The 17,568-nt window shown below is 34.5% G+C and overlaps 2 protein-coding genes across 5 annotated transcripts; one reads left to right on the forward strand and one right to left on the reverse strand.

The window, feature by feature from the left end:
* Positions 1 to 924: 924 nt before the first annotated feature.
* On the forward strand, positions 925 to 6,452 carry LOC120070905 (transcription factor bHLH35-like). Of its 4 annotated transcripts, none has more exons than XR_005480069.2 (6): positions 927 to 1,253; positions 1,366 to 1,522; positions 1,626 to 1,865; positions 1,957 to 2,127; positions 5,779 to 5,877; positions 5,986 to 6,452. XR_005480069.2 is itself a non-coding variant. In XM_039022801.2 (6 exons), the coding sequence occupies exons 1-5, from the start codon at positions 1,180 to 1,182 to the stop codon at positions 5,824 to 5,826; spliced, it is 690 nt and encodes a 229-aa protein (XP_038878729.2). In that variant the 5' UTR covers positions 927 to 1,179; the 3' UTR covers positions 5,827 to 5,868; positions 5,986 to 6,452. The 4 variants fall into 4 exon arrangements, 3 of the variants coding, with proteins under 3 accessions (XP_090166921.1, XP_038878729.2, XP_038878730.1); XM_039022801.2 differs by having other exon boundaries at positions 5,779 to 5,868; XM_090310795.1 differs by lacking the exon at positions 5,779 to 5,877 and having other exon boundaries at positions 925 to 1,253.
* A 1,322-nt stretch (positions 6,453 to 7,774) lies between these two features.
* Positions 7,775 to 15,924, reverse strand: LOC120070904 (mitotic checkpoint protein PRCC-carboxy-term protein). The gene is made up of 2 exons (XM_039022799.2): positions 14,553 to 15,924; positions 7,775 to 8,172 (listed from the first exon to the last, which is right to left on the reverse strand). Exons 1-2 carry the CDS (start codon positions 15,819 to 15,821, stop codon positions 8,011 to 8,013), a joined length of 1,431 nt encoding a protein of 476 aa, XP_038878727.2. The 5' UTR covers positions 15,822 to 15,924; the 3' UTR covers positions 7,775 to 8,010.
* Positions 15,925 to 17,568: the final 1,644 nt, after the last annotated feature.

Genomic DNA, 17,568 nt, shown 5'->3' on the forward strand with positions numbered 1-17,568 from the left:
ACACAAATGGTAATTTGGAAAAAAAAAAAAAAATTGAAAAAGTAAAAAGAGAAAAAGAGAAAAGGAGAAGGAAAAATACATCTTTGAAAAATTATAATTTCAAAATGGTAAAATTCATCGTCTAAAAACTCAACAACCAACTTAATAGAATTCAATTGGTTAAAATATTATATCATCAACTAAAATATTAGAAATTCAAATACTTATATTATAATATTATGAAAAACAAAATTAATATAATGAAAATTTTTATTAATTTATCAGAGTATGAGGTTTTAATATCCACTCAAACAATTATAGAACAAAAAAGGGAAAAAAAAATAAAATTTAAAGAGTAGATTACAAAAGTCATCAATAAAATATGGTAACAGTTGAAATTATATCATCAAACTTTTATAATTAAACCCTCAAATTTATATAAGTATTAAAATCAAATCATCAAACTTATAATAGTCCTAGAAATTTAACCACTAAATGATAAAAATTGAACATTCAAATTAAGTGATAATTACAATTTCTATTTATCTAATTTTAACATTTATATAAATTCGAAAACTCAATTTCTATTTATTCGTAACCATCATGTTCTCCTCTTCTTTACCACACGAATAAATTTTTTTAAATAAATAAATATATATATATATATTTAAAAAAAGTGTCATATGGCACGTTTCAATTGGATGGTAGCTGAATTGAAGTACCTAAATTTTTTCTTTTTTACACATAAGAGGATATTTGCAAATATCACCTTATTTTGCTTGTGATTTTTACCATTTGTCCAAATCTAAAAACAAGTAAAAGGTGAGTGAAGCAAAAAGCGAGTCAAAGAAATGAACGAATCGTTCCCACGGCAATCTGGACGGTCGAGATCTTTCCGGGAAATCTCAAGACTTCACACACAAGTTGGAGGTGATTGAAACTTCCATAATCCGCAGGTAACTGTAACATCCCCCTTGCTCTCTCTCTCTCTCTCTCTCTCTATATATATATATATAACTAATCACGAATGAAGTTCCACCCCTGCTCAAGTCATCTGCTCGGAGTGAAAGCAACACGATGAAATTATAATTTTTTTTATTTTTATTTTCTTTAGAAGAAGAAAGAAAATCTTCCTCTCCGTCGAAGCAATAATCGGACAACACCGCCGTCCGCCGTCCGCCGTCCGCCGTCCGCCGGGATATGGATTGTATCGGAGAGGATTATTATAATTCCTTAGGGACTGACATCTTCATAGCAACAGAAGAGCCTGGCAGGTCTTTTTTTCCCCCTCTCTATTTCTCTATTTTGAAAATGTTGATATGTTCAATGAGGGATTTAGGGATTTTTTTGAACTGCAATTTGACACCGGAGTTTTGGTGAAGACAGTTGGGGATTCGACGAGCCGGTTTCCGGCTATTATGATTCGAGTTCGCCGGACCCGTCGTCGTCGGCTTCGAAGAACACAGTATCGGAAAGGAATAGGAGAAAGAAGCTCAACGAGAGGCTTTTTGCACTCCGATCGGTTGTTCCCAATATAACTAAGGTTAGGATGAAATTCCTGGTGTTTGATTTTCATAACTAGGTATTAGCTCTCTTTTTGGACTTCTGGATTTTGAAATTAATCAATCGAGAAACGGATCGAGCAGATGGATAAGGCTTCAATTATAAAAGATGCTATCGATTATATCCAAGAATTGCATGACCAAGAGAGGAGGATTCAAGCTGAAATTTATGAGCTCGAAACAGGAAAGTTGAAGAAGATAACAGGTTATGAATTTGACCAGGATCAGCTTCCCTTGCTGCTCAGATCAAAGAGGAAGAAAACTGATCCTTACTTCAGCTTTGATTCTCCTGCTTCAAGAATTTCCCCCGTTGAAGTCCTGGATGTAAGTTTCATTCTCTCTTGCTGTCTCTAAAAGTTGCAACAAATGAATTGATTACAGATTTTTGAAGTGAGGGGTCTGTGATGAATTGCAGCTTAGTGTAACATACATGGGGGACAGAACAATAGTAGTGAGCATGACCTGCTGCAAAAGAGCAGATTCAATGGTTAAACTCTGTGAAGTTTTTGAATCACTGAAGCTCAAGATCATCACTGCCAATATTACTGCCGTCTCTGGAAGGCTTTTGAAAACTGTCTTCATTGAGGTAACTACCCTCTTTCCAATGTGACTGTCGCTTAATATAATTCATATAATCAAACTGATTATAGATTCGAGACACTTTTCTCTCGAACATCTATTAGATATCCGTATTGTGATGACCTCATCGAATAAAAAACTTAAACAGAAACTGGGTTTTTTCTCTTTTAGGTTTTTGTGCTTGAAGTATTTTGTTTCATTGTTCTTAAACCTGTTCAAATGGGTATTAAATGCATAAGAGAACTAACTGAAACCCAGTATAAATGGGACGTGGGAAGTGGTTTATCAGTGACTATAAGAAGAAATGAAATGGGAAAACAAGGAACTCGTGGCCTTAGGTAGGAACTTTGGTATGTTTTTTTTGTGAATTTCAATCATTTAGATAGAAGAAACGTTTGCCATGTGTGCTACCATAAGCATAGCCATTATTGATCCTCGAAAAAGGGGGGAGACTGAGAGATATGCAGATATGCTTTTGTCTGACTGAACATATGGTGGTATGAGTGAAATGTTTCTTTTCTGTTTTTTTAGCCTTCTAATATTACTATTATGTCGTTTTATTTGGTTGGTTGTTTGATGTCTTCTTGTTTATTTGGGGTTTCGAATTTACAATGTGCGCTTTACTGTTAACTCTCTTTTTTCCTTTACCTAATTTTCTTTGAAAGATATTTACAAAGAAAAAAAAAACGTTAAAAATTGTCAAGCATCTGACCAGCTTAGAGCATAGCTCACAGTATCTACGATGATTTGGTTCAATTCCCCACTCAATATGTGCCCAAAAAAAAAAACCAAAACTCTAGGTTCAAATTTTCTACACTTATCTATTAAAAAAATTAAAAAATTTATTTTAACGTTTATAGGTGAGTTAGGTGTTGGAATTTCCAAAAATAAAATGAAATAAAAATCCAACAAGCAATCATGTTTTCTTTTCCTGTGGGCCAGATTTTCTCCTTATGGTTGGTGTGTGTATTTTTCCTTTACATAAAGTGCGACGTTTTGTTATTCATTTACGAATAATTCCAAAATCGTATAACATAAATTACGAGTTGGAAATAAACAATATTTTATAACACCAAACACTTCCCATTCCTAAACATAGAAACAGTCTCATAAATGACTAGAACGATAATGATTTTTATCTTAAAGTCTTTTTGTTTTTTTTTTTTTTTTTTTCTTGAAATTTATGTTCACTTGTTTCTAATTTTTTCATTATGATTTTCATACTTCTTCGAGAAACACTCCAACTCCTAAATAAATTCTAAAAAAAAACAAAAGCAAATTTTTCAAAACTATTTTTTTTAATTTTCAAAACTTAGTTCGATTTGTTAGAATATTAATTAAAAATAATAATAATAAAACGTGGAAATTTATGTTCTGCAATAGAACTATTTTAAAAACTAAATTGTTATCAAACAAAGCCTAAATTTTTGTTTCACAACTTTTTAAATCATTAGGGGGTGTTTAGATGGAGAGAATTGGGATGAGAATAAGGGTGAAAATGGGTAAGGAATACACATCCCCTTGTTTGATACAAGTTTTGAAGCTTTAGAAATAGGAATAAGTTATTACCATGCATTTCTTATACCCATCCAAAAGGATGAGTTTTCTTGATATCTACTCTCTCTCCTATTTTAATATATGAATTTATTCCTTTATTTTATATTATTAAAATTAATTATTATATGAATATTAAATTTATAATTTAGAAAACTATATTAAATTTTGAATTATAATATTTGGACTTAACTACTCCATATTTATAAATCAATTAATTAATTCTATAATAAACCATAAAAAAAAGGGTATATTGATAATATCAATTTATTAATAAATTATATATGTAATTAACTAAATATGATTATGATCAATATTTTATGAGATTATTTTTAATAATTATAATTAGTTTATCATTAATTAATTGTAATTCATTATTTTTTATTCACAAAATGTTATATTTATTATTTTAAAACTTATTTTAATTGTTATATAAATTCATCAAATTGATATATCAAATTATGTAATCAAGTAACTTTAATTATTATTATTTGATAGTTAAATAATTAATTTTGCTAAAAAATCTTGAATTGAATTTATTATTTATCAATTAATCTATCAAAATTTTAAAGGGGTTTTCATGATTAATTTTATAAATAAAATACAAAGCTAATTTATTACCGTAAAATCTGATAACATTCTCATGTACAACAAAACACAGTCATCGTAATCTTATTCCCAAGTTTTTTATACCTAAGCATATTTAATACTTGGCATCTTTAAAACCAACCAAACGGCCCTTTAGTGACAATCAATCCCATTTTAGGAAGGAGAAAAAAAAATACAACTCAGAAAATAAACAAATAAAGTCAAAATTAGGGGGAAGCGGGAGAGAACACCATGAAATCCATGAGTATTCATGTTTGAAACTAGTCGATTGTAAAACTTTCAATTTCTATCGAGTTGAAGATCTAGTGGTGCTACCCAAAGAGATAAATGAATAGCTGGTACTAAATACATTGTTTTTGGAGATTGATTTATTTATTCATTATTAAATTTAAGAAATTTGAATCTCTAACCTCTTCGATGGGGGAGAGGACATGTGTATTAGAACTATGTTCACATTGATTGGAGATCTTTTTATTTTTTTTTTTGAAGGAAAATTAGAAAATACAGCACAAAATGGGGCATAAACTAAGTATTGATTGCTTTTGAATGGAGAAAGGTAGAAGGAAGTGGGTCTATGGGAAATCATTCTATAATGAGCTGTCCAAGGAAGACAAAAGATATGATATGCAAATAAAGGAATGGGATAGACTAATTTGTGGGCTTATAGTCAATAAAAGTTATAAGAAACCACTTTGCCAGAGTGAAAAATCACTTGTGATGCAAAAATTTGGTGAGGTTAGGAATGACAGCATTTCTCCATTACCTCATCTCATCACCCCACATTTTTTGGAACATGTAATTGGCTAACATGTCTATTGCTTTTCTCCACTTCACCCTTCTTTTTCATGATTGTGTTCTCAATTATATACAAAATTTTCACATCCAGCTAGTGGCAGGTTTACATTTATAAAGTTTTTCTTTCCCCCGAGGCTAACCTGCCTGTCTTAAGTTCACACCTCTCTCCTAGGTGTCTTTGTCACAAGGCAGAGGGTTATATTGATGATGATAAGCCTATCCAACCAAGTTGATAGATACTACACAACTCTAGGTCAACTTTTTTATTGGTTCATTTATTACTTACTAGGAACAAAGAAATTCAAAACAAGTTGGTTGGTGATTGAATTCAACACAAAAGAATAGTGACTACCGTATTTTAAGACTTATCGATCAATCACATTCTCAGATTGATATTGGAGTGAGAATTGATGACATAGTTACTAAACTATATTTGGATCTGACAAAGTTTATATATTTGTTTTTCTAGTTTAGGATGACAACTATTTTAAAATAATAATAATAATAATAATAATAATAATAATATCATTTCTTTCCAATTACTGGAAATAATTGTCGAATGGGTGCTCATACTTTAAATAGGTATAAGTTGTATAATTAACTTTTTTAGCTTTCACTTTTTTCTAGAAAGCAATCAGACAAATAGGAAAGAGAATAATCATATAATTGATGCTTTTAATTATTTGTGTTTTTATGGCAGCCACCTGTGTCCAAATCAACTTACACTATTCTTTATCTGACCATATAAGGAATATCTGTTAGAAAAATTTCCAACTCCCTGTATAAGAAGGTAGACATGGTGAGATTGAAGTAGAAGCCATTAAAACAACAACTAGCTCTTAGAAAATTAACCCTTCCCAAGCTGAACTCCAAGATCTAATGAAGTTTATACTTTCTGGAATTGCAGGCTGAGCAAGAGGAGAGAGATTACTTGAAGATTAAAATAGAAACAGCCATTGCAGGTCTTAATGACCCACATAGCCCCATGAGTATCTGAGCCCACAAATGGAAAACACACACGAGAGATTATCTCTCGGCCTTTTTAGCTGTCAACGGCTGGAAACTAGTTCTCTTTCCCTGATCAGAGTTTTCCATTTTGCTCTTTCTTGGGGTTTTCATGTCACAAATTGTTTTCCTGTTGAGAGAGTTCTCCTTTCAGGGGTTCCGATAATTCGTTTCTTGGTCCAAGAAGATATCAGATGTAGGAATGTATTTACATAATAATTAGTTTGAGTGTTTACATGATAATGTTTTCCCTTTGACGTGCTTGAGTGTCTAAATGCCCGGCACATCATCAAGATTGCAATATCCAATTTCTTGACAGTTTTATCAAAAAGAAAAAAAAAAATTAGTCAACTTTGCCTATTCGACCAATCAAGATTGCAATATCCAATTTCTTGACAGTTTTATCAAAAAGAAAAAAAAAATTAGTCAACTTTGCCTATTCGACCAATCTGCAATACTGACAATCTGACAGTATAAAAGATTCATATTGAAAAGGATCGATATACCTCTTGAAAATTTTCTGTTGGAAGACTTAGATTGTTTTGATACATTAACATGCTTTTAAAAATAGTGTTGGGATCCACTAATATCTATGAAAAACAATTTATAGTGTGAACAAAATGAATATCACACAGTATGACAAACTGAATTCACAAGGTTTCACCCTGATGGTGGCAACCACCCCTATCTAAGGATAATACATCAGAAAAATTGAAAAAGAATATATAAGAAGACAGAAGCAGTCACCATATCTATCTATTTCCTTTAGTATATGGGGTGGGGGCCATGGGAGGTTGGGTGGATCGGTGCTAAAACCGCTATTAATTTCTTCTCGAGTTAAAGGAAAAAAAAAGACCCGATGGGTCTAAAAACCAGAAGACACAGAACTAACAAAATGGTGCTCAAAAGGAGTTCCACCATTTCTTTTCAAAAAGGGGAAAACTTGTGCCCTCTAACCTCAAGTTTGAACTTTGGATCAATAATTTTATAGTTTCCATTTGAGAAGTTTAGAAGAGGTTCAAGGTTAGTCATGAACGATATTCGACACTTAACAAAAGATAAGGGTGACATTTTGAAGTTTAACAATGACACAACCATAGGTAGGCAACCGAGACAGTGGTATGGCTAAAGATGAGGAATCCTTGTTGACAAGTGTAAAACTTCGAAACTTAGGGTTCAAATAGAATTATCATTCAAATTTCAGTGACCAAAAACATTATTTTCTAAAAAAAAAAAATAGAAAACAAACAACCACCCTATCCTTCAAGCCGTTTAAACCAGAAGATTTGGACTATACTCCCCGTGTTGTGAGTTTTCCAAATGTTCAGTTTTTTGCATGGGCAACACATGGACAGTAGAGATATGACTGGAGAATTCCTTCTCCATCCACTCTTCAAGAGAAGGGTCGCTTTTTTTGGTTTGTTGAGATGTATGCAATCTTATAAGTTATGAGAGAAAGGCAGAATGGCAAGATATTTAGAGGAGTAGAAATGGACGTTAGTGAGGCAACTCTCTAAGCTTCAATTTCAAAGACCTATAAAGTATTCTATAGGCACTATTTTCCATAGTTGGAATTTTTTTTGTGGGCTTGGTTTTTCTATATACCTTTCTATTCTTTCATCTTTTTTTTCTCAATTAAAATTGTTTCTATAAATTAAAATAATAATAATAATAATAATAAATAAACGATAAGCTTAAAACATAACCTCCTTGATCAGCGTTGGATTTCGATAGAGTCGTTGAAATCCCATTCTTGAACATAGAAGAAGCCGTGTTGCAAAAAGTTATAACGAACCATTCAAGTTACACGATTGCCTTAAGACCAATAAAGTGTATATATAAACCATGCAAGTTTATGATATTTAGCACGCTACCTCCGTGGAGCACATTAATTACATACCACAGGTGCAAGGATATCTTTTAGGGATCACCAGCCATACTTTCCTTGTGTTTCAGCCTTTGTTAATAAACCTCTTGCACGCCTCTCCGCTAATTCCATCTCTTTCTGCTTCATATCATAATACAACGAAGAAATTTGATGCTTTCTCTTGTGCAACTTTGAAGGTTTCCCCTTGGTTGAGGGGGCAGGCTACAGAAAAGGAGATGCAGACAAACAAATCAGTGCAATGGAGAAATAAAAATATGAAATATAGGACCTCAATACGACTTGGACAAAACTTTCATATTTAGCCATCATTTGGTTGATATATACATTTTTAAAAGCATCAGCACTTGAATACAAATTTCAGCTCCAATGGCTATTTGATTCCAATGTGGAATCATCCTCCGATGACAACATGAAACTGCTATACACTACATGAACAAAGATTATGAAGTGATCCACCTCTCAAACATCTTGCACCAATACTCCATCTACACATATTAAGGGGAAAATGTTTTTCAATAAACTGATTTTCATTTAAACACTTTTGACAAAAATTGTTGAAAATACATTTCAAAATCTATTGAGTGGTTGCCAAATGCTCCAATTTTGTTTTCCCAAAATGACTTATTTTTTAAATTAAACACTTGAAAATGCATTTCAAACACACTCTAATTCTCAGAATGCCTATTTGGTAACCATTTTGTTTTTTGTTTTTGTTTTTTAAAATTAAGCCTATGGACATTCCTCCCACCTTCAAATTTCTTCTTTTGTTATCTACTTTTCACCAGAGAACTAAAAAAAATAGCTTTAAAAAAGTTGTTTTGTTTTTGGAATTTGGCTAAGAATTAAACCATTGTATTTAAGAAAGATACAAATCATTGTAAGAAATGTGGATGAAATAGGCATAATTTTAAAATACAAAAACCAAATGATTACCAAATGAAGCCTTAGTGATTCAACGTTCTGAAAATATATATTCATTTCTTTAGGAAACTGATTTGATAGAGAGAAAATTACAGAAGAAACTAAGTCTCCAAGCCAAAGAAGACTATGGAAACCTCTTCCAATTGGCACAACTAGAGTTGTACATTCATGATTGGCGATGTATCCTTCAAAAGTCTATTCCCCAACCTTTGCTCCACCTTCAATGATACTCACACAGCATCTTTCTTCTATTCCCATCCCCCCAAATCCCCAGGTCACAAAATCCCTCAGCCCATCCAGATTCGTAGGTATGGTTTCAGGACTCAATAGATACCTATTCTTGCAGCTCTCCTTACCAACATTTGCAAAGTGATAAGTAAAGACAAATGCCCCCAAAAGATTGAGATTTTTATTTGGGAAATCACAATGAAGAGCATCAACGCCAGTGTTTTGAAAAGCCCTCCTTCCAGGAGCGCACTTAGGCACTAGGCACCCAAAAGAAGGTGGCCTTCTATGAAGGTCCAAGACCCAAAGCCCAGAGCCTTGGGGCTTTTTCATTCTTTTAAAAAATTGTAATAATTAGGGTTTTCCTTCTTTTATTAACTTAAAAATAAATAAATTGTCCTTGTGTCCAGGATTTCCCTTTTCATATTCTCACTTCAACTATGCATCCTCTTCTTTGTACTAGTACTTATATATGTAGTGAAAAAAGAAGACAGTTTTTGCGTCTTGTACTTAAGTCCCAAAAGACTATTGCGCCTAGAATTTTAAAAAACACTAAACACACAAGACAAAAATTCAGAGAAGGAATTCAGTAGTTTTCAGACTCCCCCACTGGTGCCCTATTTTCAAACAAGATTGAGAATCCAAAGACCCCCTTTTTGTCCACGTCTATTTGCTTGTAGATTTTGGAGGCTCGGCCAGGCCTTAGCTCTAGATAGTGATATATCCAGTACGAAATACTCTCTCATGCTATCCCCCACCCCTTAAAAAGATGGTAAATGTTATTTGGCTTAATCTCATCTGCAATTATTTTTCCAGGGAGAAGGGTTTGGAACCCTTCTCCTTCCACGTGTTCTCTTGTCATTCCCATTCTCATGCTTCATATTTCACTATTGCTTTGACGACTCCTTCCAAGACATCAATTTTTTTTTACACTTCATGGAAGGTTATAACTCCAAAGTTAATACCTTGTACCATGTTCAACGACACTCTTTTTTCATTTTGTTACCACAATTGTTCATTCTCTGACGGAGGCATCAAGAGGACCTAAATCATTTGTTGTGGGATTGCTAGTTTGCAAACTACTTTGGAGTTGGTTTGAGTTCGTTTGGTGTTACTGGGGCACACAATAAAGATGGGATTTTAGTTGGGGGGAAATGTTTTTTAATCCTCCATTTAGGAAGAGGAACAAAGTATTGTGAAAAGAAGTTTTAGAAAGGTCGAGAAATCGAGAGTGGAGGTCTTAGAGGATGCTTATCTGTGGGTGTTAGTCTTTTTTTTGGGTGGGATGGGGGATGAGAAACATTTCATTGATTAATGAAATTATGATATTAGAATTGCTTTTTAGATTGGAGTCCTTTTTGTAGCTAGTGTCCAACTCACAATTTCTTGAACTTGTTTTTTGTATCCACCTATATTCTTTCATTTTTTCAATCAAACCTTGCTTTCTTACCCGAAAAAATCTATTCATATTCATTGTAATTATTCCCTTGATGACCTATGGGATAACTAGAGGGGCTTTTTGAACTCTCCATCCACAACCATTAACCTTAGGAAGACTTTCCTTCCTTTTTCTACTACATTACTTTGCCGAAATCTTATTTTGCCCTCAAAGAGGTAAATACAACAATGAGCATATCGTTTATATCAATGAAGAGGAATAAAATTATGGTTGTCCAAGAATGCTTTATTTGGTTCGATTTTTCCTTCCAAACCACAAAAGCCATACATACATACATACATATATATATGTATGTATGTATGTATGTGTATATATATATGTGTGTGTGTGTATGTATGTATGTATGTGTATATATATATATATTAAACTGGCTTTAACCAGGGAAAAAAATCTCATTCGAAAGGGTGACTGGCAAGAGCTAAAAGGAGGCTTTTTATATTGAAGGAGCTTATGTATCAATTGAAGTTAGAGGCAGGGCTATGAAATTCCAGAACTGTTTGGCATAATAGAGTTTCTTCATCCCTACCACAAATAGAATACCAACCAGTGGAAAGCTGGTGAATACTTATAAGTTATACTAAATTAGCTTCCACGATTTTCTTATCCCCACCACCCTCAGATGTATTCTTTGTCCCCAAAATCAAACAAGATGGCAACAGTTTACTAGTTTCTCACAATTTCAAATCAATCAGCATGGATATGAGTGTTTCATATGGAAAAATTCTTCAAAGCTAAGAAGGACTAAAATATAGATGTCGATATTGATATTGAGATTTCAATTTTACGGATATATCGATGGATATATCGATATCAACGGATATTTCTGTAAGTCGCGAAATCAATAAAATTTATTTAAATTGATAATTAAGTTGTTTTTACTCCAAAATTAAGTTATGGATATTGTTATTAGTAGTCATATTCATATTGGACAAAATAGAAGACATTTTTATGTTTTATGAGCATGTATAAAAAATGTTTGAGATATCCATGGATATTTAATATCGATATTGAACCCTTCAATTTACGTATATATCGATAGATATATCGACATATCCATGGATATTTTCATTCTCGAGCTAAAAATAGTGTGTACTTAAAAATAGATATGCTTTTCCTTCACACATTTATTTGAATTTGACATTTTGAGGAACAATTAAAAAAAAATCAAGCTAAGGGATCTTCAATGGAAAATTCAAACAAAGAAAGCCTTCAAATCTACACTTCTGTATCTTCTTATTCATTGATGAAGTTCTCCCAAAGGAGAATCCAAATTATGAGAGCCTTCAAATTTCCATTTTTATATCCTATTTCTATGATGAAGTACTTCCAAAATGCCTCAAAAGATATATTTTCTCCCCCAAAAAATCTCACTATTCCTCTCAAGCTAAAGACACCAAAGAAGAGCCCTCGATAAAGTAAGTCAGGTTAATCTTTGCATTCCGTCTTCAAGTGTGCCATCTAAAATGAAAGGAGATTCTTGATGTCATTCAGCAAGGAGTTGCCCAACAAAATGGAAAGAATAAAGCTCCATAACTGATCATAAATAGCAACATATTAGGGGAGGGCCAGTCAACGGAGGTCTCTTTTAGTTCTTTCTTGAGTGTTGATATTGCCTAATGTGCACTGGCACTAGAATGTCTTAATTCTTTTTTGGGCATTTACCTTGTCACAACTATTCTATTACAATCATATGTGCGAATGGGAGAAAAAGAACTCCGGTTAACTTTTTGGGAGATTTTCCTCTTAATACTCTACAGACCATAAATCTATTTCTTTCATATTTTTTAGCGTCCAAGCTACATCGTTGGTCCCTTGCTTTCCCAAACTCTATTTCTGATCTCTTGGCATCTTTGTTTGAGGGTCATCCTCTGGGTGGTATTAAGCAGACTATTTGGCTGGTTTTGCTGCGTGCTTTCATTTGGGCTGTCATCTTTTTAGAGAGACAGCCTCTACTTTTGATAAATTTTTGGATACGGTTCTTACTTATGTTTATAATTGGTGTAAATCTGAGTCTCCTTTTACTTCTCATACTTTATCTTTTTTTCCTTCACAATTGGAGAGACTTTTTGTAATCACCTTTAGGTGTTGGGTTTTTCCCTATTCCATTTATTCGACGAATTGTTTCTCCCCACCCCAAACCAAACAAAACTTGCACGTATCTCAACTAATCTCACAGGCCAACAACTTAACCTCACAACATTCCGTGTGTATTTGGTTTAACTTTTCAAATGTTTTAGTTTGAAAATAAGTCATTCTAGAAAAAATTAAAATGTTTGGCAACCCCACAAATAGCTTTTGAAACACTTTCAGGGTGTATTTTAAATAGTTTTGATCAAAAGAGTTCTAAGCCACTGGCCATGCTCCTACCTCAGTCTCCCTTTATTTGGCAAACCTAAATTGGTTTCCTTTTGGGATCCTATTATCGAAAAGGTTGAGAAAAGTCTCCACACTTGGAACCACAATCAGATCTCTAGGGTGGTCGCCTTACACTCCTCCAAGCTACACTATCCAATCTACCCACATATTACATGCCATTATACAAATTACCCTCCACAATAGCCAACACCACCTTTCCAAATTATATTGGAGGACCATGGTGAGACATTTTAGAGCATATGAATCTTATTAAAGATAAAGTCAAAATTAAAATGGGTAATGAGAAAAATGCCTCTTTGGGAATGATAGATGGATCAGAACCTCCCCTCTAGAGAAGCTTTCCCTAGATTATTCTACCTATCCACACAAAAAAGGTCTTCCATTCATGACTGTGGGACTCTAGACACAGATGGTCTCTTTATCACGAGAAATTTAAAGGATGAAAAGTTTGATGAGTGGCTTGATCTTATGAATTGCCTACACGGTGTCCTTCTATCCACTAGCAAGGATAAATGGATTTGGGAGCCATATGCCAAAGGTTCTTTCTCCACAAAATCCCTCTCCCACGTTTTGGGAGCAATTTGGCTTCCTCGGTCACCCCTTCCATGCTGCTATATGGAAGGACACATGCCCAGAAAAGATCAAGTTCTTCAATTGGGAAGTTAGTCACAATGCCATTAACACCAGTGACAGAATGCAGAACCATCTCCCCTACATGGCCATCTCCCCCCATTGCTGCTACATTTGCAAGTGTGGTCCTGACTCATCTAATCACCTCTTCATACACTGTCACTTTGCTGACAGGTTTTGGAAGGAAATATTCATTTCTTTTGGGTGGCACACAGCCCTCCCTAAAGATACTAGTGGCACCCTCACTTACACTCCCACCGGTCATCCTTTCACCAAAAAAAAAAAAGGAAAAAATGTGGATGCATTTGATACGTGCTTTCTTATGAATTACATGGAAGGAGAGAAACAAACGTCTGTTCACAGATAAGGGAAGCTCTTCTGATATCTTTTTTATCTTATTATCTTTCATACTATATCTTGGTGTAAATGCACATCATTTTTTAATTCATACACCCTTTCTTCCCTTTTGACCAACTGGAGAATTCTTATGTAACTCCATTGGCTTGGGCTCCCTTTTTTTAAAAAAAAATCATACATTAATGAATTTGCTTCCTATCAAATAATAATAATATTGACTTTTTATTAAAAAAAATATTTTTTTCTCTCTTGTCAATCAAAAATACCCTTAGTTGCACGATTTTAATATCCAAAATAATTCAGCCATGACATTTGTACCCATAACCCTAAATATTTATGCATAAATATCCAAAATAAAGACTATCGAATGGTAATTTTACCATCTTAGCACCACATAACATAAATATCCAATGCTATAACATGACTCTAATCTTTCATTGGATGGTATAGTCTTCTATCCTAACAACCAATGTACATGTGAAAACTAAAACCAAGGACATCGACTTGCTGATGCAAAATTCACAAGAAGTCCCAGAGATAAACTATGTTGTAATTGTATATACCAGACAGTCTCATTGTATGTTATTTTGCCATGAAGCGATAAGTGACATACCTGGTAAGAAGGACCAAAAGCGATCCCAGTTAACTTGACCTGATCCTGCCTCGGCCGATTCTTCATCAATTCATCTTGCTTCACCTCAAGTATTTCTAATGGAACTTCATTTCTTCTTCTCTTCTCAGGTATTCTAACAGCATTTTGGGTGTCCACCATTGTCGGCTGACTGGCAGGGTCACTACCGTATTGCATGTGATCACCATAGTTACCATTACTCCCATAACTTCCATAGTCACCAGCGGTACTTGCACTAGAGACAGACTGTGCTTCACCAACCACATTCTGATCGACACTGTAGTGGTAATTCCCATAACTATCGTAGCTTGCGTGATTCCAAGCATTTTGTTCTGTACCGAAATTGTAAGTTGCAGCATTTTCATAGTTTTCCCTGTGATTAGCAACATTCTGCTCAACACCGGAATTGTAATTTACAAAACTATCGTAGTTTTCAGTACTGTGATCAATATTTTGAGTGCTACCCGAATCATTCACTACGTTTAAATCATCAGAAGACGAGACCGACACATCTGTTTCGATAATCGACCTCCGGCCAGAACCTGAGCTCGAACCAACTCCCAGCGTTGCCGAATTCTTTGGTGCTGGAATGCTTGACAAGAACGACGTCACAGAAGGAGTTTGGAACGAGGATTGGGATGCCTTCCGGCGCCTTATTTCTTCTTCTTCTTCGTCATCGTCGTCCTCTTCTTCACCCAATTTCAGCAAAGAAGAGTTGACGGGTGGCTTAAAGAGGACGACCTTTTTCTGCTGGAACACCAAGGACGAGGGATTTGATTTAGGTTCCTTCAACTTCTGCGAATTAGGTTGTGGAAGGGAAGAAAACATAGACACTGATTTCTTGAGATTCCCGTTGTCACTACCGTCGCCATCAAATCGAGAACTGGAACTGGAAGTCGAAAAGTCCGTAGGGTTTCCCTTGGGCCGCGGAAGGGAAGAGAATATAGAGGAAGGTTTATTCGATGCGGAGGGCGAATCTCCTTCTTCTAGGTCTTCGTTTTTATCGCCATCGAAGAAACCGGTGGGCAGAGAAGGCTTGGCGGATTGCTTAAGCTGGGGGAGGGATTGGAAAAGGGATGAAGATTTGGGCGGGGGAAGAGACGAGGAGAAAGATGAGATTCTGAAGGTGGAGGATTCCGAGAACTCGGATCTCTGAGGTTTACTAATTGACGACGGTGGCTGCGGCGGCGGTTGTTGGTGCTGCTCTTCTTCGTCGGAGGAGGAGGCGTAGTTGGCTAACAGAGAGTCCATGAGTTAAGAGAGATGGCGAGGTTTTGGAAGTGGGGAATGGACGCAATTGAAATGGCGACGTGGTTATTGTGTGAATACCCTTCTTGGAAAAAGAAAAAAAATCAATTTATTTTAATTTATTTTAATTTTCCATTTTATAACAATTTCTAAAAATATTGTATTATTTTATTATTTTATTATATTATTTAACTTCTCTAACAACAATAAATTAAAAAAATATATATCTCATAAAAAATTTTAAAAAAATGTAAATTAAAATGTCTCGTTTATTTTAATGTTTTTCTTGATGTTGCTATAGTACCTCTGCAGGCTACGACCCCGACCATGTCTATGAAGATGAAGGACCAGCCTCTGAGTCATAATGTCCTGAACCAAATGTTGGCATCATCATCATCGGACTAACATAATTAGTTTGACTATGTGTCCGCATCACAGTGGCAACTTTACCACATTATGGCCACCCTCATCAAACTCATCCTATTGTTCGGTCCTCTACATCTAGGAGTTGGTGGAGGAACAATAATCGTACACATAATGTATCTCCTCCATGTAGCTTTAGTTGTCACTACATATAGCAAGAACCTGGTTCAGATCATTCACAACATCACGGAGTCTATTGTTATTCGATCTATGTGAATTATAAAACAATTAGATAATATTTAAAATAAATTTAAATTAAAAATAATTAGATAATATTCATTTGTTTACCATATGACCTACAGCTGCTCCCGGACGAGTGACGTAGTGCCTTGTGATATTATTATACCAATGAATATAGTCTTGAGTAACATCCCTATCAAACTGTTCAATAGAAACCCCCACTGCAATAAACCTTGCACGATAGTGTCATCACACTACCAAGTGTGCAACTTTTTCGGACCAATTTACAATCCTTAAGTCGATATCATGCAGTAGGGGTTCAGTATTACAAGGCGATGGGACATCCTATTGAAAACCGAATTGTCTCATCACCCTGTTAGGAAGATGTCACTCACCAATGTGAAAACATATGAGATAGCTCATCGTCCGCCATATGTTTTGACCATTCATACAGAAATTAGGCAAGGTATGCATAATAATTTTATACGACTCCCAAATAACCTAAAACACAAAATATTATATTGGAAAACATTCAAGACAATCAATAAAAATGTGTATAAAATAATCAATTTCGTTAAGTGTTAATGTACAGGTTGAAGCAGATCAAACATGTATCTGTATTGGCTGACTACATATGTGGCTGTCCTAGTCACACAAAATTTGTCTCATCACCTAAATTTTAAAATTGACAAATTAGATTCTAAATTAACTAGATCAGTGATGTAAACATTAGATTGAATTAAAATAACATACCGAGAACCGTAGGCTCGTCCAGCTAACTAAGCGTCATTGACATATTGTAGCTGTGGAGCCATTGTTAGAAATTGCTCCCAAGCCCATAGTTCAAAAGTATGAGCGGTCCAACTATCTCACAAACCTCAGGTTTTGTTGTTTTGCATAGTTGTCTATACAACCATGTCAAACATGTTCCACCCTACGAATACCGTCCCGCATCATAGAGGTTAGCTAATAGTGGCAAAAACATCAAGTAAACAAAATAACTTCGGAAAGCAAACTTCCACCCATCATTTGTAGTATATATGCTTGCGCATATCTTATGACGGTTTCCTCGTCTACATCTTTTGCGAGCTCACGGAATTGTGTTCCTAGCCTTCCTAACCATATCAAACTTAACATCGATCCTTTA

The sequence above is a fragment of the Benincasa hispida genome, chromosome 2 (genome assembly GCF_027475165.1).
Source record: "Benincasa hispida cultivar pf3 chromosome 2, pf3_genome.v1.1, whole genome shotgun sequence".
NCBI classification, from domain to species: Eukaryota; Viridiplantae; Streptophyta; class Magnoliopsida; order Cucurbitales; family Cucurbitaceae; genus Benincasa; species Benincasa hispida.

Coding starts and splice junctions, on each gene's coding strand:
- LOC120070905 (XM_090310795.1), top strand. CDS start 1,180: ATGGATTGTATCGGAGAGGATTATTATAATTCCTTAGGGACTGACATC. Junction 1,254..1,365: donor GCAACAGAAGAGCCTGGCAG/GTCTTTTTTTCC, acceptor TGGTGAAGACAG/TTGGGGATTCGACGAGCCGG. Junction 1,866..1,956: donor CCCCCGTTGAAGTCCTGGAT/GTAAGTTTCATT, acceptor GATGAATTGCAG/CTTAGTGTAACATACATGGG.
- LOC120070904 (XM_039022799.2), bottom strand. CDS start 15,821: ATGGACTCTCTGTTAGCCAACTACGCCTCCTCCTCCGACGAAGAAGAG. Junction 8,173..14,552: donor CTTTTGGTCCTTCTTACCAG/GTATGTCACTTA, acceptor CCTTTTCTGTAG/CCTGCCCCCTCAACCAAGGG.